Genomic DNA, 24640 nt, shown 5'->3' with positions numbered 1-24640 from the left:
TCCCTCCTCTCCATGCTTTTAACCTCTTTTTTCCCCAATCCATCCTAGGATCAGGCTGGCTTTGCACCTCCTCCCCAGGGCCAGAGGCTACTCCATCCTGGTTGGGGTTGACAGCTGGTCCCTTTTTTGTTTTTTTTTTGCGGTATGCGGGCCTCTCACTGTTGTGGCCTCTCCTGTTGCGGACGCACAGGCTCAGCGGCCATGGCTCACAGGCCTAGCCGCTCCGTGGCATGTGGGATCTTCCCGGACCGGGGCACGAACCCGTGTCCCCTGCATCGGCAGGCGGACTCCCAACCACTGAGCCACCAGGAAGCCCTGCTGGTCCCTTTGAGGCTCAGCATCCTCTTCACTGCTCCCCCCCGCTCCCCACCCGCCTCTGGTCTCTCATCTGCCTCCAGGGCTCCCTCAGCCCTGACCCGCATCAGTGTTCACAAAAGAGTTTCCCTTCCCAATTCAAGTCTCCATCTTACCTACAAGACTTGCGTGTCGGCAGTGGCTCTGGGGGCCCAGCAGGTTGGTAGGGACAGGTCCTCTTGATGCACCCATAGTTTGGCGGGTACGTGGTCGGAGTGGGGCGTGGCCCGCAGCGGGGAGCTTTGGTCGGGGGGAGTCAGGGGGGTCAGGAGAGAGGCCGCAGTGTGTGGTACTTTCTGCTTCTCTTCTGGAAAGAGAAGAGAGGCAACAGGGGCCAAGAGACGTGGCTGGGCCTGGAGTGGGCAGGCCGGGTGCCCCCGCTTGCGTGTCTGGGAGCTGGACCACACAGACCGTGCTCACGGTCACGTGTTGTCCCGGCAGAACCTCCGCAGGGACTTTCTGAACCATGTTCTGGACACTCAGTGGTCCTTGACTGTGGTGCCCTTGGGGACAGGCCACCCGTGTGCAGCCTGGGAGCTCAGGACAGATTTCAGAGCCAAGGGTCAGACACCGGCATCCCCGGCTCTCACCGGCTCCCTGTACCAGAGGGAAGCAGCACGAGGTTGGGTGCTGGGCTGAGTTTCCCTCCGCATCTCCCCTCCACTGTCTCTCCATGCAGCCGTTCCTGGACACTCAGCTCCCAGCCGAGCCAAGGGTGGAGAGAGCATCCTTAGGTGTCCCCAGGTGCTTCCTCCGGTGGCTCAAGACTCTGTCTTGGGAGCACACGGGGCTCTGAGCTAGGATCTTGGTCAGGGTGACTCTGACCCAGACTCACTGAAGGACCCGGATGAGCTGTCCCTCCCTCTGTGCGCCTCACCCTGTGGGCAGGGCTTAGCCGTTGAGCCGGGCTCACCTCCAGGACCCACACCAGCTCCTGAGGGGGCCGCCCACTCCCAGCGGGACCTTGGCCCCCTGACCAACTTGGGTGCTCCGACCACAGGTTGGCTCTCACTGGGCCTCTCCCGAGGACCCCTGCCTCATCTACGAGTGTGTCCGAGTCAAGGAGGAGGTCTTCGTGCAACAGAGGAATGTCTCCTGCCCCCAACTGGACGTCCCCACCTGCCCCTCGGGCTTCCAGCTGAGCTGTCAGACCTCGGACTGTTGCCCCACCTGTCACTGCGGTAAGATGTGCTACCAAGCCCGCCTTCAAGCCTCTCTCTCCTCTAAGGCCCCCGAATCCTTGCCTTTTGAGCAGCTCAGGGAAACGGGGAGGATCAAATCTCTCCATCAGTTGCTAACACTTCGGGGAGAGAGCAAGTAAGATGAGGGAAATGGGACAATTTCCTGAGGGTCGTCACTGTGTCAGCGCTGGTTTTGTACCCTGTCTCATGTCATCCTTATGACAATCCCATGAGGTGGGTACCATTATACCTCCCTTTGCTCTTGTGAGTTAGTGAGTGGTAGAACTGGGCTTGGACCCAGGTTTCTCTAATTCTAGAGACTTCTTCTCAGTCATTCGGCTGGAAAAGGTATTCCGACTGCCCATCCCCTAACCCCACCAACCAACCAACCAACCACATCAACAAACAAACCAATCAACCAACCAGTCAACCAACTAACCAACAAACCACACAATCAACCAACCAACCAACCAAATAAACAAACCAACCAAGCAACCAACTAACCCACCCACCAGCCAACCAACCAACCAGCCAAACAACCGACGGCAGCAGCAGCAGCAGCAGCGAACAGCTCTCGCCACCGCGTCCTGAGCTCTGTGTGTGATTTTATCTCGGCGCTTAAAGTTTCCGGAGTAGAATGTCTTTCTTTGACAAGCCCAAACATCCTCCCACTCACCCCTTGGGTGTGAATCACTTAAACAAGTGCCCTCCCCTCGAGGACTCCAGGGACCTTCTCCCTGCGGGCTGGGTGGTGGGCAGCAGGTAGCTGCCCTTCCTCAGCAGGTCTGGGGCCACTGTGGCCACGTGGGCTCCGGCAGGAGGACCCACAGCGCCTGGCGCTGGGTGGGGAGAAGGACCGGCAGGTGGAGCAGGGAGGCCCAGCCTGGGAGGAGCAGCTGGGTCGTGGGCCTTCACCAGCTGTGCTCCGCACACTCATGCCCTGTGCCTGTCTCTCCCCAGAGCCCGTGCAGGCCTGTGTGCTCAACGGCACCATCATCGGGGTAAGCTGCCACCTCCTCCTCCAGGGCGCCTGGGGGGCAGGGATGGGGTGCTGTGGGAAGGGTGTCACTCTAAAGTGCAAGTGAAAGGAGCCAGGGGGGCCTGCCCCACCCACACTTTCCTTTCCTCCAGGGCTTCCCAGGCATCCTGGAGTGGAACCCCTACCTCTCTGGGGCCCGGGCGCTCACATCCCAGCCCCAGGCACTCGAGCGTTTCTTCTGTGCATGCTTCAATCTGTCCCGCTCCCTCTGCCCCAGCTCCCTCTCTGCTGGGAAAGCCCTCACTCTTACCATGCCATCCTTGAGGTGGGGTGGGGAAGGGAGGGAGCAGACCTCTCGGGACAGGAGGAGAATCAGGGTGATGGATCCTGGCAGCTTTGGGCAGCCGGGCCCCCATGCCCAAGGCAGACAGCTCACGGGACTGAGGGCAGTGGAGGGTCGGGGGTTCCGGGTGCCAGGAGGCCTGACCCTGGTCCCTTTGGTTCCAGCCCGGGAGGAGTCTGATGGTTGACCTGTGTACCACCTGCCTCTGCACCGTCCAGGCGGGGGTCATCTCCGGATTCAAGCTGGAGTGCAGGCAGACCACCTGCGAGGACTGCCCGCTGGTGAGAGAGGCTCATGGGGGCCTGGGGGTGGACTGGGTACTTGTGGGACCCAAGCAATGGGCCCTCACTGGGCTCGTTAAATAAAAGCTTTCGTGATTTTCTGATTATGGACATATTTGACAACGGTAAGGAAGAGAATAAAAGTCACCTACCCAAATTGCATTTCTCAGATATAATTATAATTTAGTTTTGGAAACTTAAACATTTTCTTCCTGTATTTGCAAGGCTTATGATACCATATTTACAATTCTGTATTCTTTTTAAGCAACATACTACTGTTCTTTGAAAACATTAAAAATTAGTCAACAAATATTTATCAGTGACTAGTCAGTCCACAGTTATTTATCAGACACTTGCTATGTGCAGGGTTCTATGCAACATTCTTTGAAGGGGCTCTGCCTCAACATACACTTTTATTATTGGACATCGCGTTTTAATAGTTCACCCTGCCAGGTCACGATGACTGTGTTTGCTCAGAACACCTCTGAGGGTGGGTTCTGGGAAGTGGAATCATCATTTCTAGTTGGGTAGAGGAAAGCGTGCACTTCACTATTCTTATCGTGACTCTTAGCCCCACCTCGCAGAGCTGGACCCAACGCTCTGCAGGATGCCTTGCTTTCCTCCGCAAACTGCCTTCTGCATTTGGGGCTCCTGCTGTCTTAGAAACTAGGGTTGGTCAGATGAGTTTCTTGTGAGCTAGATGCACAGAATACAGTCATTGCTCTTTCAGATGGTGGGGCAGCGGGCGGGTTCTGGGCGGGGTCGGGGAGGAGTGGCGCGGCACAGCGGCCAGAGGGGAGGGGTGACGCGTGGGTTAGGGACAAGGTTAGGACAAGCTGCTGGTGGTCGGCGCTCTTGAGGTCGGGGAGTGTTCTGCACCTGTGCCCTTCCTGGCACTGGCACCGTGTGAAGCTCCAAGCAGGGGCTTAATAGCATATTTACGAGGGGAGTGAAGGGGTCCGTAGGAGACACAGCAACTTCTGATAGAATGGCTCAAGGAGAACATTCCCGCCTCAATTAGAAAGAAGCCAGTGAAGTACGCCTTTTTGCTTTTTTTAAATTTAAAATCCCAGTTGTTTCAGGGTTTCGGATGCAGGCGTGTGTGTGTGTGTGTGTGTGTGTGTGTGTGAGTGTGTGTGTGAGATAACTCCCCTACATACATCTGGGCTTGAATATGGGATGGAATGATGCTGTCTGGAGTCTTTGGCATCCCTTTAACTGGATGTCCATGGAACTACAGTGGATGCAGGAAGCGGTCCACGCTAAGCTGTCCTGAAGGAGAGAGTTCTGGGGAGGCGGGGGGACGAGCCCACTAACTCTCTACCTGCGCCCTCTGGTGGTCAGAGGGTGGCACGGCCACTTCCTCTGCGTCCATAGAAATCCAGCTTTAGAAACCAGTCCAGACTTAGGTTTCTAAATATTTTTAAATTCACGGCCCCTTTTGGTCTGTGTACTCCTCCTCCTCGCCTCCAAAATTCCGCTGTCTCCCCAGGGATCTCCTCCCTCTTGAGATCCTTGAGATTAGCCCTGCTGTGTATCTCTCAGCCTTTGCTGAGCTCTGCCTCAGATGCCCCCATTCTAGCTCAGCTTACCTGGTCTTGTCACGTTCCTCTGCCATGAAGGGCCTCCGTGTGGCCTCCTGCAGGTGGGGAGCTGTGGTGGGTCAAGCGTAGGCTGGTCTGTGTCTGTTTGAACTGCCGATGTCAGATGGAACTCTTAGCATCATCAGAGACGTGGGGCCTGTGTCTCCTTCAGGGGAGACGACGCTTTTACCTAAAAGGAGCCCAGAAGCCGGTCTGTGCTGCTGGGTGGTAGAGACAAAGGAAGGCTTGAGGAAGAGAGGTGACACTGACCAGGAACCTTGAGAAGGCCTCCCAGAGGAGCATGACCATGGGCTGACATTGAGCGATGACCCCCCCCAGGAGGGGGCACAGGGACAGACTGGCATTTAAGCAAGAGTTAGAAAAGGGCAGCGGGGAGATAAGACTGGGGTCCTTGAGCAGCCGATGTAGTTTATGAAAAGGGCCGGGAGACACCTGTGAGGAGAGTTTGGGGGGCATCGCTGGACAGGGGGAGCAGGGCTAGTTGGCTGCTCAGACCTGAGTGAGTGAGCCTGTGGCTGGCTGGGCACCTGGCGGCTCCTGATTGGATGCTCCGGCCAAAGTCTGGTCAGCACGGCCCTCCGTGTCCGTCTGGCAGCTGTGCGGTGAGTACCCCGCCAGCAGGGCTCAGACAGGCCTGTCACCAGTGCAGCTGTGTTCTTGCCTTGCGGGGTCCGTTCTCTCTGTTGCGTCCTTCCAGTGGTTTCTGCCGTGTTCCCTGTCCTCCCGTCCCTCTTCCCCCGGCCCCACAGCACCTCTGAAATCATCGCCCTTCCTCTCACCTTCCGCCCTCCTCCACTTTCTCCTGTCCCTTCTTCTCCCACAGAGCCTACCACCTTTCCCTGTTCTTCGCTTCACCGTGCCCTCTGCCTCTCTGGGGTGTGGAGTGTGCGTCCACCGCCCCATCCCTTCACTTTGCAGACCCCTCCTCCATTTGTCCCCCACCCCTCACTTCTCTTGTAAAGATTTTGGGCACGTTCTTCTCCTTGGGCCTGCTGAGTGGAGGGCATTTCCTAGTGTCTTCTTCTAACACTCACTAAAAAATGCCCCAATCCACGCTCCCGTGAAATCGTGCCTGATTTACGCCTCATTTTATTTCCTCTTTCTGACTGCAACCGCTCACATACATTCATGATGTTTTTCCCATCTCTTTCTTCCTCTCCCATCCACCTCGGTCCACACCTGCCAGGAACTGTGCGTTTTTGAAAACACAGTTGAAGCTCACCGGTGAAACGTGACCTGATGGCCTCAAATGTCAGCAGTGTCCTTTGAGTGTGTGTGTGGCCTGGGCTCTCTCTCTGCGGCTTCCCTGATGAGTTCAGTGGATGCGCATAGACTCCTAACCTCCCCAGCTGGTTATGAGCTGTCAGTCGGAGTGCAGTGAGCAAGGGAGCAGTGTGAGAGGACCAGGTGTTCTGTCCGGGACTCCAAACCTACCTGCTAGAGATTCATAGTAGAAAAACCTCAGGACCCCAAGGAATGAATCTCTAAGTCATTACTAAATGTAGCAAAATGAAAAAAAGAATGACACCATAGCTGGTCTTCACAGAACTAAATTTATTCTTTTAAACACCCCTACCTTCACCCCATATGAGGAGCCAGCTTGTCCGTGTTCTGGGACCGAGCCAGCATGGGCACCTGTTACTTGTTCTCACTGCCCCTTGCTGCAGCAGGGACCCTAATAGAGCATTGCCTGAAAAAACCAACCAACCAACCAAACAAAAGCAAAAACAAAACTTTTCTAGATGTAGTTCTTTTTTTTTTTTGTGGCATGGTGGGGAGAGTTAAAAGAGCTTTAATTTTAACGCAGTGACGAGACAGCTGATGATCACTTTTTGGCTTTGTTAACATGGTTTAAAATACTTCGCAGAGTAAAACGTTGGCCGCCCTATGTTGTCTCCCAGATTGGGGGGCGTTTTTGTGAAACAGTGAAATCCGTCTTCTGGGAAGCTGCTGGGTTGGTAGGAACAGAGGTAGGAAGACAGTTACTACCGTGACAGAGTCCAGCGGTGGGTGATGATTTCTTGGATCAGGTGATGACAGAGGACCCTGGCACGACAAGCTGTGGATGAGCTCAAGATGCAGTTTTTGGCAAGATCTGGTGATGAGGGGGCAGGGGGGGTAAGAAAAAGAGAGAACACAAGGATGACCCCCAGATTTCTAGTTTGAACAGCTGCTTAATGAAACCATTTACCATTTGGCCTACTTTCGATCGGGATCTTAGGGGGAGGTTGAAACTAAGGCTGCTTTTTCTCCTGGTTACACAGGGTTACGAGGAAGAGAAGATGCAGGGCCAGTGCTGCGGGAGATGCCTGCCTATGGCTTGCACCATTCAGCTACGAGGGGGACAGATCATGATGCTGAAGGTGTGTGTGGGCAACTTAAACTCAGGGGTCTCCCTACGACCACCGTCTGGTTTCCTATTTGGGGATATTTTCTTCAAGGAAGAGGGACTGAGTTTGGGTCAATATTGACTTCCTTTTGTACCTAGTTCTGATTTCATGAGGGAAAGATGGGTAACCTTTAGGAAGTACAGAATTCTCTCTTAGATTTGGCTAATTTGTCACTCTCTGTGACAGAAGTTGGTGTAGGGCCCCGTGACTGGGAGTGAGTTGATCTTTAAGATTTTCTCCAGCCTTGATGGTCTATGAGACTGGCCAGGCAATCAGGGTGACACAGACTGGGCTCTGTGAAAGCCAGAGTGGGCTGGTGGGGCTGGCAGGGGGCGCCTGGCTCACCTCTAGTTCAGCTACTGATGGGCCAGGGCCAGTTTCCCTTTGCTGTGTCTTAATTCTTTAAGCTGTTAAGTGGTCAGTAGAGTTAGGGATGCCCTACATTTATGCAGCCCCATTCCCAGTTAACAAGCCGTAAAACTGGACTCCACCTCCGTTCTGGGTTCTGGGTGTGGAGACTTTGCACACACTGCCTCGGTCTTGTTCTAAGGTCCCCTACCTTGTCTCAACAACTCCAAGGAGTCAAGGTCATGGCTTGAAGTGGCTTTGGACCCCAAACACCGTCTTCAGATTTGCTCTGCCCACCTCCCCCCTTTCCTTCCAGCGCGACGAGACTCTCCAGGACGGCTGTGACAGTCACTTCTGCAGGGTCAACAAGAGAGGCGAGCTCATCTGGGAGAAGAGGGTCACGAGCTGCCCGCCCTTCAATGGACACAAGTGTCTGGCCGAGGGGGTGAGTAGCTGGGGCTCAGGCCCTGCTTTCCTCTTGACTGTCTCCATCTTCGACTCTCAGAAGAGGGTTCTTCTGAACAGTGGTCCAGCTCTGCTGTTGGACACGTGATTCCCAGTGTCCAAGGAGAACCCTGACCTAGTTTAAAAATCAACGAAATTACAAAATCAAAGCCTGATGCAGGGACAAAACTCTCTCAACTGTACCATATGCTTTAAGAAAACACCTTCCTTTGAGGGAGACTGGATCTGTGATCCTTGATTGGGATGGTGAGAGAGCAAACTGATTTCCAGCCTCCCCTGGGAATGATGATCCTGGTGACTCAACTGGAAGGGAATTCAGAATAATCAGAATCATTTCGGCCTGGCCAGGTGGGGTGGTCAGTCTATTCACATCTGTGATGGGAAAACCCGTTCATTTCTGGGGACTGAAGCTCAGGACTGTGAGTCCAGAGGAGGACTTGGCCTGGAGTGACTGAAAGTGTCCACTATGTACTATTTGTGCCTAATCTGGGACTTTGCTGTTTTCTTAGGGGAAAATCATGAAAATTCCAGACACATGCTGTGACACATGTAAGTACCTTACCAATAGCTTGTCCCTTGAAATCCATCAGGAGAAGTCCAGGGACTGTTCTTTGCGATGAACTTTCTTCTAGAAAGATATTGCAGTCACTGTGTTCAATTCTGCAGGGCACTTCCACCCCACCCTGCGTGTCCTTGGACTGCCCCCTGCTCAAGCCCCCTTTCAAGATGCCTGTGAGGCACACTCTTCCTCCTTCCTTCCAAACTCCTGGCAGTCACTAGCCTCTTACCTGCCTTTCCCCTTGCAGAGCCTTGGGTTGGTCATAGTAGTCCTATCATGAGAGAATGTCTTCCCTCTGCCACCAGAACTCCTGAAGACAGGCACCTTGATTCATGATCTCGACAGAGCGGACATTCAGTATGCCTCTAATCTTTGGGTGTCGTGCAGCTCTCCCAGAGAGAAAGGGAAACCAGCAGCTGGCTGTGGGGCTGCAGTGAACACAGCCTTCTCGAGGGTTTATGAGGCTGGTCTCAGTTTTATTAACCTCGTCTGCTTCACTCTCAGCTCCTCTTGACCTTGCAGTTGTGTTGTACTGGTTGGTCCCAATAGTTACGGCTGCAGCTTTGGAGACGGAGCTCAAGCCTGCCCACCAGACAGCATCTCACCACATGTTCTTGCGTTCTTGTTTCCATGAGCACAAGTACCTTTCAGAATCCCAGTGTTAGTGCTGTATTCTCTGAATGTAGAATTACTTGCCTGGACTAATATTCTTTGTCTTTTAGTTCAGTTAGTTTTTGGGTTCACGGGCCCACGTTCCCATGTTTATTTTTGGGTAGAGAAAGGAAGAGTAAAAACACGAATATCTTCAGCGTTCAGTCATTCATTCTTTTCTTGACGGTTCACTCTGACAGTCCCTGTAGTTGCTGTAACCAAGTTGCAGATTGCGGAAAACACACTCTGAAAGCATCTTTTTCTATGGTTCTTGTCTGCATGGTTGAAGAATGTGGTCAGGAAACCATCAGAGGAGATGCATTCTCTCTAGGCGTGCTGCACATGGAATTGCGCCGAGGCTGTTATCTTCAAAACTAGCAGCGAGGCCAAAAGGGGCCTGTGTTGGTCTGTGCTTTCAAGAGGTGGGGACCTTCCATAAGGAAAAGAAGCCAGGCTCAGGGATTTAAATCTACAGCAAAAGAATATAGTGTGTTGGGCTCAATGTGTTTTCCTTTTTCACCCTCTTAATGTGGTTGGCAGCCTTTCACTTTAAAATGACATTATTTGGGAGCTGGGAGCCCAACTATTAGGTGGCTAAAGTTGATTTAGATTTGGAGCCATCCAGGAATGGAAAACTCCCAGTGTTGGGACGGGCAATAATGAGGTGGCATTAAATCTTAGATTATCAGTGGGCCAAGGAGAGGTTCAGATCTGAATGCTTTTAACCCCTGTACATAAGGAGACCCATGCTAGCGACCCAGAGGTAGCTATACCCAAAGGGAAGATTCCATAAGGGCTCCTACGATCAGCTCCCACAGAGACAATGACATTTGCAGGGATGGATAGAGATTAATTGTATTTCTTAGCTACCTCATTGCCCGTCAGCTTCTGGATATTGTTATAAGCGCAGGAGGATTGCTCTGATCATTATGGTTTTTATCTTATTATTTTTGACATCTTTATTGGAATACAGTTGCTTTACAATGTTGTGTTAGTTTCTGCTGTATAACAAAGTGAATCAGCTATACGTATACATATATCCCCATATCCCCTCCCTCTTGCGTCTCCCTCCCACCCTCCCTTTCCCACCCCTCTAGGTGGTCACAAAGCACCGAGCTGATCTCCCTGTGCTATGCTGCTGCTTCCCACTAGCTATCTATTTTACATTTAGTAGTGTATATATGTCAACACTACTCTCTCACTTCGTCCCAGATTAGCCTTCCCCCTCCCCGTGTCCTCAAGTCCATTCTCTACGTCTGCATCTTTATTCCTGTCCTGCCCCTATGTTCATCAGAACCTTTTTTCTTTTTTTTAGATTCTCTCTCTCTATATATGTGTTAGCATACAGTATTTGTTTTTCTATTTCTGACTGACTTCACTCTGTATGACAGACTCTAGGTCCATCCACCTCATTACAAATAACTCAATTTTGTTTCTTTTTATGGCTGAGTAATATTCCATTGTATATATATGTGCCACATCTTCTCTATCCATTCATCTGTAGATGGACACTTAGGTTGCTTCCATGTCCTGGCTATTGTAAATAGTGCTGCAGTGAACATTGTGGTACATGACTTTTTTTGAATTATGGTTTTCTCAGGGTATATGCCCAGTAGTGGGATTGCTGGGTCATATGGTAGTTCTATTTTTACTTTTTTAAGGAACCTCCATACTGTTCTCCATAGTGGCTGTATCAATTTACATTCCCACCAACAGTGCAAGAGGGTTCCCTTTTCTCCACACCCTCTCCAGCATTTGTTGTTGTAGATTTTCTGATGATGCCCATTCTAACAAGTGTGAGGTGATACCTCATTGTAGTTTTGATTTTCATTTCTCTAATAATTAGTGATGTTGAGCAGCTTTTCATGTGCTTCTTGGCCATCTGTATATCTTCTTTGGAGAAATGTCTATTTAGGTCTTCTGCCCATTTTTGGATTGGGTTGTTTGTTTTTTTGATATTGAGCTGCATGAGCTGCTTGTAAATTTTGGAGATTAATCCTTTGTCAGTTGCTTCCTTTGCAAATATTTTCTCCCATTCTGAGAGTTGTCTTTTTGTCTTGTTTATGGTTTCCTTTGTTGTGCAAAAGCTTTTACGTTTCATTAGGTTCCAGTTGTTTATTTTTGCTTTTATTTCCATTTCTCTAGGAGGTGGGTCAAAAAGGATCTTGCTGTGATTTATATCATAGAGTGTTCTGCCTATGCTTTCCTCTAAGAGTTTTATAGTGTCTGGCCTTACATTTAGGTGTTTAATCCATTTTGAGTTTATTTTTGTGTATGGTGTTAGGAAGTGTTCTAATTTCATTCTTTTACATGTAGCTGTCCAGTTCTCCCAGCACCACTTATTGAAGAGAGGCTGTCTTTTCTCCATTGCATATTCTTTCCTCCTTTATCAAAGATAAGGTGACCATGTGTGTATGGGTTTATCTCTGGGATTTCCATTTTGTTCCATCGATCTATATTTCTGTTCTTATGCCAGTACCATACTGTCTTGATTACTGTAGCTTTGTAGTATAGTCTGAAGTCCAGGAGCCTGATTCCTCCAGCTCCGTTTTTCGTTCTCAAGATTGCTTTGGCTACTCGGGGCCTTTTGTGTTTCCATACAAATTGTGAAATTTTTTGTTCTAGTTCTGTGCAAAAGGCTATTGGTAGTTTGATAGGGATTGCATTGAATCTGTAGATTGCTTTGGGTAGTATAGTCATTTTCACAATGTTGATTCTTCCAGTCGAAGAACATGATATATCTCTCCATCTGTTTGTATTGTCTTTAATTTCTTTCATCAGTGTCTCATAGATTTCTGCATATAGGTCTTTTGTCTCCTTAGGTAGGTTTATTCCTAGGTATTTTATTCTTTTTGTTGCAATGGTAAATGGGAGTGTTGCCTTAATTTCTGTTTCAGATTTTTCATCGTTAGTGTATAGGAATGCAAACCCTAGTGTGTAGGGTTTGTCATACATGGCCTTTATTATGTTGAGGTAGGTTCCCTCTATGCCTACTTTCTGGAGAGTTTTTATCATAATTGGGTGTTGAATTTTGTCGAAAGCTTTTTCTGCGTCTATTGAGATTATCATATGGTTTTTATCCTTCGATTTGTTAATATGGTGCATCACATTGATTGATTTGAGTATATTAAAGAATCCTTGCATTCCTGGGATAAACCCCACTTGGTCATGGTGTATGATCCTTTTAATATGCTGTTGGATTCTGTTTGCTAGTATTTTGTTGAGGATTTTTGCATCTATGTTCATCAGTGATATTGGCCTGTAGTTTCCTTTTTTTGTGATATCTTTGTCTGGTTTTGGTATCAGGGTGATGGTGGCCTCGTAGAATGAGTTTGGGAGTGTTCCTCCCTCTGCTATATTTCAGAAGATTTTAAGAAGGACAGGCGTTAGCTCTTCTCTAAATGTATGATAGTATTCGCCTGTGAAGCCATCTGGTCCTGGGCTTTTGTTTGTTGGAAGATTTTTAATCACAGTTTCAATTTTAGTGCTTGTGACTGGGCTGTTCATATTTTCTGTTTCTTCCTGGTTCAGTCTTGGAAGGTTGTGCTTTTCTAAGAATTTGTCCATTTCTTCCAGGTTGTCCATTTTATTGGCGTATAGTTGCTTGCAGTAATCTCTTATGATCCTTTGTATTTCTGCACTGTCAGTTGTTACTTCTCCTTTTTCATTTCTAATTCTGTTGATTTGAATCTTCTCCCTTTTTTTCTTGATGAGTCTGGCTAATAATTTATCAATTTTGTTTATCTTCTCAAAGAACCAGCTTTTAGTTTTATTGATCTTTGCTAATGTTTCCTTCATTTCCTTTTCATTTATTTCTGATCTGATTTTTTTTTTTTTTAATTTTTGGCTGTGTGCGGTCTTTGTTGCTGTACACGGGCTTTCTCTAGTTGTGGCGAGCGGGGGCTACTCTTCATTGCGGTGCGCAGGCTTCTCATTGCAGTGGCTTCTCTTTTTATGGAGCACAGGCTCTAGGTGCACGGGCTTCAGTAGTTGTGGCATGGGTTTAGTTGCTCCACGGCATGTGGGATCTTCCCAGACCAGGGCTTGAACCCATGTCCCCTGCATTGGCAGGCGGATTCTTAACCACTGTGCCACCAGGGAAGCCCTCTGATCAGATTTTTGCGATCTTTCCTTCAGCTAACTTTGGGGGGGGGTGGTTTTGTTCCTCTTTCTCTAATTGCTTTAGGTGTAAGGTTAGCTTGTTTATTTGAGTTTTTTCTTGTTTCTTGAGGTAGGATTGTATTGCTATAAACTTCCCTCTTAGAACTGCTTTTGCTGCATCCCATAGGTTTTGGTTCATCGTGTTTTCAACGTCATTTGTTTCTAGGTATTTTTTGATTTCCTCTTTGGTTTCTTCAGTGAGTTCTTGGTTATTTAGTATAACGTATTATTTAGCCTCCATGTGTTTGTATTTTCTACAGTTTTTTTTTCCTGTAATTGGTATCTAGTCTCATAGCGTTGTGGTTGGAAAAGATACTTGATCCGATTTCAATTTTCTTAAATTTACCAACGCTTGATTTGTGACTCAAGATATGATCTATCCTGGAGAATGTTCCATGAGCGCTTGAGAAGAAAGTGTATTCTGTTGTTTTCGGATGGAATGTCCTATAAATATCAATTATGTCCAGCTTGTTTAATGTGTCATTTAAAGCTTGTGTTTCCTTATTTATTCATCATTGTTTTTAGAGTCTACAATTACATAAAAGTAAGTCCTATCCATTGACATCACCAAAGCACAGTGAATCTACGCTCCTCCTGCAATTAAAATTGTGCCATTAAGTGAGTTAAACCCAGCGATAACTATATCTCTGAATATGAAGGGCCAGGAGAAGCTGAGGGGAACCAGGACCACTGACTTGCCTTCCCCATGGCTGGCTTCGGTGATCCGGTTACTGTGAAATTGACCTATTTCCAGTAAATGAGGGAACTGGGCTGGAGAGTGTTGTGTGGAAGAACAGGTCCCATCTCTCACCTGTCCTGTAGGTGAGGAGCCCGAGTGCAAGGACATCACTGCCAAGCTGCAGTACGTCAAAGTGGGAGACTGTCTGTCTGAAGAGCAAGTGGACATTCACTACTGCGAGGTAAGGGGTCCTCGGTTAGGAGGGGCAAGTTCTTTGTTTGGTCACGTCTCTTTAGTTACAGAGTCGAAGGATCTGGGAAATTCACAGGGGGGAGAAGTGAAAGGAACTGGGAGCTTTTAAAATTTTTTTAAAAAGCCTATGTTTTATTGAAGTAAATGGGAACTTTTGACCCTAGAAGAAAAAAACCGAGCAATGATTCAACACGTCCTCTGAAGAGAATGGAGAGTTGCTTAATGGAAGATGGGAGTTGGGTGTGACAGTTCCATTAGGACAGGCCTTTCAGACCTCCCGAGAGCTCTTTTACACGTTGTTTGGCTGTCCCGTGTTTCTCCGGGCAAAGCCAGACCTTCTTGATTGGAGGAGGGCAGGTGGAGGAAGTGGGCTGCCCCAGAGCCCTCCCCACCCTGGCACTCTCCACCGCCCGCAACGGCCGCCTCTCTCTGCCCTGCCGTAGGGAAGATGTACCAGCAAAGCCCTGTACTCCATCGACACAGAGGACGTGCAGGACCAGTGCGCCTGCTGCGCGCCCACACGCACAGAGCCCATGCAGGTGCCCCTGCGCTGCGCCAACGGCTCCGTCATCCACCACGTGGTCCTCAACGCCATGCAGTGCAAGTGCTCCCCCAGGAAGTGCCGCCAGTGAGGCGTGGTCCTGCCGCGGACACCCGTCACCACCCGCTTGGCAACCCCTGCTTGGCGCATGCGTGCTCCGCTCCCGGGCTTCCCCGGGCCCACAATAAAGGCCAACCTGTCATCTTGCCAAAGGCTCATGGTTCATCTAGGCTGAGATGGCTGTTGTAGGCTGGGCTGGAGCTCTGAGGCTGGTGCCGAAGGGGGTGGGGGGTAGGGGAGCACAGGCTCCATCTGGAAACACTTGAGCCCCGGGGTCTGCGGGAGGCACCGCCCACGTCGGGGAGAAAGTGGCAGCTCAGCGTCCACGGGGAGGGAAGGGGAAAGTGAGCGCCAGGCCTCCTTGGAAACAGCCCAGTGGCTGAAGGAGAAGGGATTTGCTCTGGAACACTGGGGTCTCCAGTCTCTGAATCCAGGGGCTTCTGGGCAGAGCAGAGGAGTCCCTAGAGCCAGGCTCCTGCCAGGCTCTGGCCAGTGTGGCTGACTTGATGGGGAAGGGGCCCCAGTGGGTGTGCAAGGGGTTCTCTGAGCCCTCAGCTGAGCCAGTGCCTGTGTTCTTCAGTCGCCCCCGTGGGAGGGTGAGAGGCTGGGGGCTGGGGGGCTGGAAACGCGGTGCTGGGCATGTGCGGGAACGTGGTCCCTCGCGGCACAGGCGTGGCCGTGGCCGGGGACCCCCAGACTCGGGGGCGGCCCAGGTTCCACCCATGGCCTTCGCCGGACTGTGTGGCCTCAGCAAGCCCCTTAGCGGTTTTCAGACTTAGTTTCCTCAACTGGAACCAGGAACGTCAGTCTCACTCACTCAGCTGGGAGGGTCAAATAAGCCAGAAAGTCCGGGAGTAACTATGAATTGCTCTCTAATAACGGAAAAAGTGACCAGAAGAAAAACGGGGAAATCAAGCTTCAAAGGGAAACCCTAAGTGTCCCTACCGTCAGTGGCAGAGCATTGAGGATTTCCTTTGTTCTGAGGGGTGAGGGAGCTGAGTTCCTTTGGGGCTGGATGCTGGAGGCCAAGGCCTTGCCCACTCCAGGATCCTTTAGTGGATAGAAGAGGTGTAGGTAACTCCAGACCTCACCGGGTCCCCAAATCACTAACCACTGCTGTCACTCTCAAGGAGAGATCACCTTTCTTAGACTTTTATGAAAAAAGCTTACATGTATATGCTGGCAAGATGGCAGAAACTCTAGGTGGGGAGAGCACACCCATGAGAATAAAGCAACTGTCTTGGCTATGAGACAGGAATTTGATGGAAGATTGACTTTCATGCTGGATCCTCCTAGCCCAGGAGAGACTCAACTCATTGAACATACTGGACCACGGAGCTGGAAAGGATTTAGACATCTCATCCACTGCCCTCTCCTGCCCCTTTGCAGCGGATGAAAGCAGCTCAGAGAACTTGAGTAACTTGCCAAAGGTCACACAGCTGCTGGGTGGCAGGGTCAGGTTCAGAACCCAAGTACCTGGACACCTGGGCAGGAACTCCGGAGCCGGTGCATCAGAGCCGCACGTCCCTGGTGCTGACAGATTCGGCCCTGTTCTCACAGGAACCAGTGACGGCTGCATTTCTAGGTCTTTCTGCTTCTGTCACTGCTGGGGAAGAACCTCCAGGGAAGATACATTAAAGGCAAATGGCATGGGTTGTGTTGAGTCGTTTTGGTGGGGAGTTTAGCCGGGTAGAGGGAAGGAAGAATGGATAGAAGTTTTATGTAACTGCTCAATAATTCCAAGGCTGTCATCCTCCATCCATCACCCCACCTCCAACTTTGAGTGCCTCTATGGTCTCTGTAGGAAACCAGATCCAGGGCCAGAGAATTACCTGTCTCCCTTCTGACTGATGGCCTAATGCTCCACCTGGGGACGAGACGCCATTGGACGCATCGCCACAGAGGAACTCAGCAGGGAGTCTGCCTCTCCAGCAGAAGGTGTCAGTTTTCCAACTGCCTCCGTAGCCTGAGTTCCCCTCATATTTACTGACAGTACAGTTCACTGCCAAGAAAAAAGCTGAGTCAGAAAAATTGCATATTTTGATTTAAAAAAAAATGCAGGAAGTAGGGTAAAAAGGAGAAACTGGTAGTGGGGGTATGAGCCAGGAGCTGTCCCCATTCTGCATGTGTTCCAGGGTGGGTCTGCCTCTGGTCTCAGGCACTCTCTTTTTTGTCACCCTTAGACCAGATGGGACAGTCCCCAAAGTGAGAGTCTTAGGGGGAGTTTCAAGGGAGGAGTATGCAGGGACAAAGGGACTAAAACAGTGCGGGAGGGAGAGAAGAGAGGGAATGGATAAGGAACCACCATGGTGGAAAGGTTTCCAATCCTCCTGGCATTGAAAACATGTAGAGAAGGTTCCCAGAAGTGAATGGAGAAGGGTGTTGTCTCAAGCAGCCAGGAACCAAGTGTTAGAGCACTGGCTCTGGAGCAGGCAAGTCCTCAGAGGCACGGTGCCTGACCGTTTACACTGCAGTCTCCTGATCTGTGAAATGGGCACACAGGCAGTAATTCCCTCATAGATTTGTTACTAGAATTAGATAATTCCTCTGGGGGAGGCTCTGAGAAGGATGCTGAGGGCGAGGAAGTCCACATCCACGTCAGCCATGGTTACTCCTGGTGCCCAGGATACAGCCCAGGTTGGCACACACTGCTTTTGGTTTTCCTTCTGCTCAGCCCCTGACTCCCCTTTACTGCCTCAGTTTCCTTATCTATAAAGTGGGGAGCAGTCCCCACCAGCCCACCTTATCAGCATAGGAGATAGGAAAGTCATTCAGAGCCTACTTGACATATAATGTTATAATACCTTTTCATTTTCAGGGTCCCTGGTATTAATGCACTTGTTTCGCTTGGGGGCGTCTTGGAATTGTAGATTCCGTCATCCAGAATGGCCCTTTGGAGGTCTTCTCTTCCATCCCCCTGCCCATGGCTAGATGTCAAAGCCATTCCGGAGAGATGGAACTCCTCTTTTTCCTGGAATGGAGCTTCCACCATCTACCTCCTCAGCTGGTCCCAGCGTCTCCCTGGGAAGCTTTGCTAAAACCCCTTGCCTCCCCAAGCCCCTCCCCTTGCCTCTTGCAGCCCCTCTTCCTGTCCCTGGGGCACAATTCCTCCACTCCTGCGCCTTTTAATCTAGAGAAAGTTGGGGACATCTGGTGGCGGGTAGAGTGCAGGCAGGCGTGCGGGGGAGCCTCCCACCCCTACCCAGGCGATAAGGGCCAGGGCGGCGGGAAGCAGGCTTCCCGGGCGGAATTGGAAGCTAATCAGCCAGGCTGTTCACGAGATAATCCGGCTGAATGCTCACACCCGAACCAGGTTAGCAGGCAGCTCCCCGGGTGGGGAGAGCAGCGGTCTTACTGTCTCGCCCCTCAGCTTCATTAACCGGAGCGTGTCCCGGACTCAGCCGGCCCACGGGAACGCCCTCCTTTCTCCACGTGGCGCGACCAGCGCCGGTGCGCCTAGGGTGCAGCTCCGGGGAGGCCTGGTAGCCGCTGGCGAGGGATGGGGGAGGAGGCAGCGGCAGCAGGCTGGGGCGGGCACGTCCAGACGGAGCTGAGCTGCGATGGAATTAGTCCCGCGACTGAATAAGCCAGAGCAGACGCCAGAGCAGCCCCAGCAGCGGGGCAGTCCCGGTTTCCTGCCCTGCGCGCCCGCACCATGGCCACCCCCGGGCTGAGCGGTGAGTCCCCCCTGCCGGGGACCCTGGTCCTGACAAGTTGTAGAAGGCAGAGGGGCTGGGAGTGAAGGACATGGCCTCTTACCCCTTGGGATTCGTGACCCCAAGTGAACCTGGAATGGTGGTTCCAGAGCTGATCCTTTTCTCCCAGGATGGGGAAGGCGAGGGATGCCCGAGCACTTTCCTGGACACTCATTTCCGATCAAGGGGAGAAGAGGTAGGACAAGAGGCAGGAGATTGGTGCAGTGGCTTTTTGGTGATGAATTACCAATTCCTATCTCTTTATCTTCTTGTTAAGTCGGGGGTGTTCAGTTCAGTGCATCTGAATGGTAAGCAAACACCCAGAGTTTAATCTGCTGAGGAGAGAGGTTCAGATTCACCCCCTGCAATTTGACTTTGGCATTCCTGGAGCAGCTTCACAGTTTCAGGAAGTCTCCTCCAGCCCTTATCCAAACCCACCCCCAGGAAGGACATTTACACCTCGGGGTGCAGGGAAACACAGGCGTGACCTTCCTGGGGACTTTTTTTTTTAGAGGAAAAGCAAATTGAGGCAGCGTTTAGGGGGGCAGGATGTGATACTGCTGCACCTCCAAATGATACTGAGTAGAAAGACATGTTTGGCAGGGTTGGCCTTGCTTGGAAAGGGATTTTGTTGGGTGTCTTGTTTCTGGTGGCTCGTGGGAGAGGCGTGGAGTGGCGGGGGCAGGGTGCCCACCTCATTGGCATGAACGGTGGGCAGAAGGGACTGGAAGGTAGGCATCAGGCACAGTCCCGAGACTTTGTGAGCAGGTGTGGAGAGGACACCCCGGACCATGTGGATGCTGGTCCGGGGACCGTGTGGATGCTGGTCCGGGGACCGTGTGGATGCAGGTCCGGGATAGAAGTTCCCACTGAGCAAGGTTAGGTCTCTGCCCCAAGGCAGGTGACAGGTGAGGGAAGATCTTAGACAAGGTAGGGCGCTTGTGGAGGATGACGAGACTCCGGGTCCCTGCACGTGCCTGGGCTTTGTGCTTGGGACCGGACATTAGAGCCCCGCCTCAGCTGCTGGGTGTCCAGGGCCCAATCTCCCCCTCACTGTGTCCTGTCATGCACCATCATTTTGGGAGCCAAGGACCTGAGACGGTCCTTTCGGGGCACCTGCATCGCTCTCTGGGTTGCCTCTACGTGGGTCCTGGGCCTCTTTGCTGGCTGATGGAGAAAGCTGTGTGAGGAGTGGGGATGGGTTCCAAACACCAGCCTCAGGTTCTGTCCAGTTTCTTTCCGCCCCTTCCCTGCCCTCTTCCACTACAGGGCACAGCTAGGGGGCCAGAGGCACCGGGTTCTAAAGTGGAGCTTGCCTTTCATTTTCTTTAATGAGGACCTGATTCCTAGAGCACACGGAGAACAGAAACTTGACCACCAGAGATGAGGATCTTGCCTCTAGCTACAAAGTAGAATCGGTCTCTATTTGTATGCAGATGGTTGGGGAGAAGGAGTTTAAACAGAGATTGCATTCAAGGAAAGAACCGGCCATGTGGACACCTGGAGAATGACCTAGCAAAGGCAGTAGTGGCGAAAGACCTCATGGCAGCAATGTGCTTGGGCTGTCCAAAAAATAGGGGGGAAGCCCAGTGCCTGGAGGGAGAGGGAGAGGGTGAGAGTGAACCAGATCACGCGGAGTCTTGGGACTCAGGCCATATGTTTTTGACTTTTCAAAGAGAAAGGGAAGAGTAACATTTATCAAGCATCATCTGTATACCAGACATCGTGCTTTGCTTCCCCCAAAATATGGGGGTCAGTGTTAAGTCCATTTCATTGACGAGGAACCTGAGGTTCAGAGAGGTTAAGAAATATGCCTGTTACATTGTGTTAACTACCGAGTCATCAGAGAAGGATAAAGTTGGAATTCAGTTTCATTTCCCACCACCTCACCTTGTTGCTTTTGTTCTGTTCTCAAGAAGCCATTAGAAGGGAGTGTAGATACCAACAAAGAGGGGTGGTTGAGAAATGTGGGTGGAACTGGGGCTTTTAGGGAGACACTAATTTTGCAAGGCTGGTAGGTGATGCTGTGGTCATAATCCAGGCAAGGCTTGCCTTGACACGACTTCCAATCTGGGATCATCATGGTTAACTTACTTAGTGGGGTCAAGCCCAGGAAGGCAGGTTGTCATCACCAAACTCCTAAGGCAATGTGCCACTGTGATCTCCACCGGGGACATGACTTAATGAGCACGGGTTATCTGAGTTCCACATCTGTGGCTCACAGGCACGTGGGAGAGACTGACCCACTGGGGGCAGAGGACTTGCCCAGTGTCTGATGTGCTCTAGCAGACCTGGCTCACGATCATTTCAATGGATCTGCACACCATGCACCTGTGCTTGCAGCTCACAGCAGTTCAGAGCACACCTGCCGAGCCAGGTACTACACTCAGTGCTGGAGCTACAAGGATCAACAAGGGCACACAGTGGCCTGTCAGGATTCTGGGGGCCCTAAGTTGATCCTAGTAGTGTAGCAACCACGTCCACTGTTGTTGGACATGAGAATGAGGAACCAGGATCAAACCTGGGCTTGTTTAGACCAAACCGAAGAAATTAGCCCCGTCCATACTTCAGGCATTTCAAGATGTACTAGAGGTCTTTCTTAGGCTCCTTCTGACAACCCTGCCCTTCCTCCGGAAACTCTTAAGGAAATAATTTATAAGTCTGTCTGGCTGACAGCTCTCCATCTAGGTTAACTTGTGCTGAAACTACGAAAGGATGGCAATTCTCACAAGGATCCAGGGTCAGATCCTGTCTCTGTGTAGCAAACACAGGTATAAAGCACCCTTGCATCTTCTGACTGGCCCACTGACCAAGGGATAATTCCCACTTTCTAGCCTATTGTTCATCATTAACTAATTAAAATAGCTTAAAAACTAAAAAGTAATGATACAAGCCCATTGTGAAAAAAAATTAAATGCAAATAAATAAAATACCTGTTTTTAATATTTTGGTAATTATTCTTCACCCTAACTCCTTTTTAATCCATTTTTATTCTTGCCTATATCAGTAATTATTTCTATTATTTATTAATCTTCAAACAAATTACAAAAAAGGAAAACCTAGATGCAATAAAACTTAAATCAAAGATAAATGAGCAAATGCCAAATAATGAAAGATTAGGAACATATTATTATAGCACCAAAACCTAGAGAAGAAGAGGTCCTGTAGTTGAGTGAAAACTTACCTATGAGCCTCCTGACAGGCAGAACAGAAAAGAGATAGTAAGTCCCGTGGGTCTCGTTGCCTAAGAAAAGGAGATTCGTTCATCAACATTAAAGTTTAAGAAGAATGGCACAGTGGTATTTGTGTGACATATAAGACACTGCCTAGCATAATGGGCTGTAGTTTCATTAATAGCTTTTCAGAAAGAGTATTATTTTTCATGTGGGCATTTATTGTATTGTTTCTGATTTTTTTTTTAAAAGAGGCGTTTCTGTTTTACTCTTTTCTCGTCCCTTCTATTCCATTATATTGAAAAAAAATGCTGTTTTCAAACCATTATATAACCAACTATTGGGTTAAGCTTCTAATTTGAAAAGTTGTGGCTTCAGCAGATAGAAAACTTAGAGGCTAATGGTCCATTCTGACCAATGGCTCACAATCTCTTTTCCTCGCCTGTGTAAGAAAGTGATGCACTCTTCCATCAGGTGCAATACTTTTAATTGATTTCTTTATATTTATTTTGGCTGCACTGGATCTTAGTTGTGGCACGTGGACTTCTTAGTTGTGGAACGCAGGGTCTAGTTCGCCGGCCAGGGGTCGAACCCGGGCCCCCTGCATTGGGAGCTTGGAGTCTTACCCACTGGACCACCAGGAAGTCCCAGGAGTAATTCTTATCCAAGTTTCTATCTGTTGTCATTTCCCTTCATTGTGAAGAACATGCTTTAGCATTTTTTTAAATTTTATTTTATATTGGAGTATAATTGATTTACTCCAAATTTTATTTTATATTGGAATATAATTGAGTATAATGTTGTATTATACTGTATGTATTATACAGTTTAATGACAAATCATTAAACTGTATAATACTGGTGACAAATCCTCTCAACTTTCTTACCCACCCAAGACTCCAGAATTCCATACCACAAAGCACGGAAGAGATGATTGGCCAGAAATCCCTCTCTGCTCATCTTTCCAGCAGCTCAATTTTTTATCCACCCTTTCCTTGAGCACCTACTATGTGCCAGGCTGCAGTAAGGATCAAAGGTGATATCCAGTCCCTACCTTTGAGAATCTCTCCCTGCATGGGGTGTACAGGTGTGAGGGGGTTGTCCAGTCTGTCAAGTTGGGGGAAGTTTGAGCAAGGTTGTGAAGCACAGGTATTTGACGTGGATGGTATCTCCCTGGGCTGAATTACTGCACTTGTAAGTGGAGTTACTTAATGAAGGGTACTGTATTAGGGTACTGCTCTGCTCTATTTATTATTATTCACATTGATAATGAAGGGCACTCTATTAAGGTAATGCTCGGATAACTGCTCTAACGGGCAGACTAAAGAATAAGGAGGAAAACACAGCAAGAGTTTACTTCCTGTTAAAGGGATAGGCCTGGGCGGATAAACAAGTTGGTGGGGTGACTCTTTTCCAGGAAGCTTTTCAGGGACCCGGGGTGACAGAGGCTCCTCCAGCTTCCACTATGACTTCCGAGGTGGCCCTGAGAATTGCCGCTCCAGTTATCTGAGCCGGGGAAAGAGCGTGGAGGGGCACGCAGAAGCAGGCCTGGAAGGTTTCTATGGGCCAGGCCTAGAAATAGCACATATCACTCTTCTCACATTCCTCTGGCCGGAATTCAGTCCCGTGGCCACATCTAGTTACAAGGGAGGGAGGCTAGGAAATGTGGTCTAGCTGTGTGTTCAGGGAGAAGAGGAAGACATGGATGTTGGTAAGCAGCTTGTAGTCTCTGTCATAGGGGCCTATCAGAAATGGTAAGTTTGGTGTGGTATAGTCACACTTACTATGCTGTATGAAAGTTACAGATTTAGACATTTGTCTCCCCAAGTAGGCTCTGAGATCTTCAAGTTTCAGCACCCAGGACAGGACAGGGTATGTGGTGAATGCTTATTAAATGGTTTGTGAATGCAGGAATGAATGAATGAGTGAGTGGTGAGCTGGTGTGACAGTAGCTGACCAACAGATTCTGCTGCTTCTTTATTGTCTTTTTAAAAAATTGAAGTCTAGTTGATTTACAGTGTTGTGTTAGATTCAGGTGTACAGCAGAGTGATTCAGGTGTACATATATATATTCTTTTTTGTATCCTTTTCCATTATGGTTTATCACAGGGCACTGAATATAGTTCCCTGTATTGTACAGTAGGACCGTGTTGTTTATCTATTTTATATATAGAAGTTTGTATCTGCTAATCCAAAACCCCTCCCCCACCCGCTTTCCCCTTTGGTAACCATAAGTTTGTTTTCTATGTCTGTGTGTCTGTTTCTGTTTTGTAAATAAGTTCATTTATATCATTTTAAAAGATTCTACATATAAGTGATATCATATCATATTTGTCTTTCTCTGTCTGACTTCACTTAGTATGATAATCTCTAGGTCCATCCATGTTGCTGTAGATGGCATTGTTTTCTTTTTTATGGCTGAGTAATATTCCAGTGTGTGTGTGTGTGTGTGTGTGTGTGTGTGTGTGTGTGTGTCTGTGTGTGTGTGTGTGTATGTTTACCACATCTTTATCCATTCACTGTTGATGGACCTTTAGGTTGCTTCCATGTCTTGGCTATTGTAAATAGTGCTGCTGTGAACACTGGGATGCATGTATCTTTTCAAATTATAGTTTGAATTTTAGTTTGAATAATTTGAATTCAAATTATTCTGTTAGTGATTCTATAGACCAATGGTCTCAACCCTGGTGGCGCAATAGAACGCCCCAGGCAAATAAGTCCAGATCTCGAGGTGGAACCAGACATCAACCTTTTAACTTTCCTAGGTGATTCAATGTGTACCCAAGGTTGAGAACTGCTCTCTGTGTCCATTTGTCCTCGCTTTTACTGATCGCTGGACCCTAGTATTTTAAGTCTGGCTTCGCATGGCGGGCTCCTCCCACCCTCCCCACAGAGTAGCTCCTGGGGGCTTCTGTTTATCCCTTT

The 24640-nt window shown here is 49.4% G+C and overlaps 2 protein-coding genes across 2 annotated transcripts in view; both read left to right on the top strand.

Moving 5' to 3' along the window:
• VWF (von Willebrand factor) overlaps positions 1–14992 on the top strand; it is a 136293-nt gene extending 121301 nt beyond the window's left edge. Inside the window, exons 45-52 of the mRNA XM_060024146.1 lie at positions 1355–1535; positions 2496–2536; positions 3022–3138; positions 7007–7105; positions 7797–7925; positions 8455–8494; positions 14139–14236; positions 14691–14992. Coding sequence (XP_059880129.1) covers positions 1355–1535; positions 2496–2536; positions 3022–3138; positions 7007–7105; positions 7797–7925; positions 8455–8494; positions 14139–14236; positions 14691–14879 — 894 coding nt within the window. The 3' untranslated portion in view covers positions 14880–14992. The remainder of the gene's footprint in view (positions 1–1354; positions 1536–2495; positions 2537–3021; positions 3139–7006; positions 7106–7796; positions 7926–8454; positions 8495–14138; positions 14237–14690) is intronic.
• Positions 14993–18442: 3450 nt separating this feature from the next.
• The window catches only part of ANO2 (anoctamin 2), a 332095-nt gene continuing 325897 nt past the window's right edge, over positions 18443–24640 (top strand). The window contains exon 1 of the mRNA XM_060024145.1: positions 18443–18525. Coding sequence (XP_059880128.1) covers positions 18504–18525 — 22 coding nt within the window. The 5' untranslated portion in view covers positions 18443–18503. The remainder of the gene's footprint in view (positions 18526–24640) is intronic.

The sequence above is a fragment of the Delphinus delphis genome, chromosome 11 (assembly GCF_949987515.2).
Source record: "Delphinus delphis chromosome 11, mDelDel1.2, whole genome shotgun sequence".
Taxonomy (NCBI): Eukaryota; Metazoa; Chordata; class Mammalia; order Artiodactyla; family Delphinidae; genus Delphinus; species Delphinus delphis.
The sequence above is the reverse complement of the archived record's forward strand: the minus strand, read 5'-3'. Positions and strand labels throughout refer to the sequence as shown.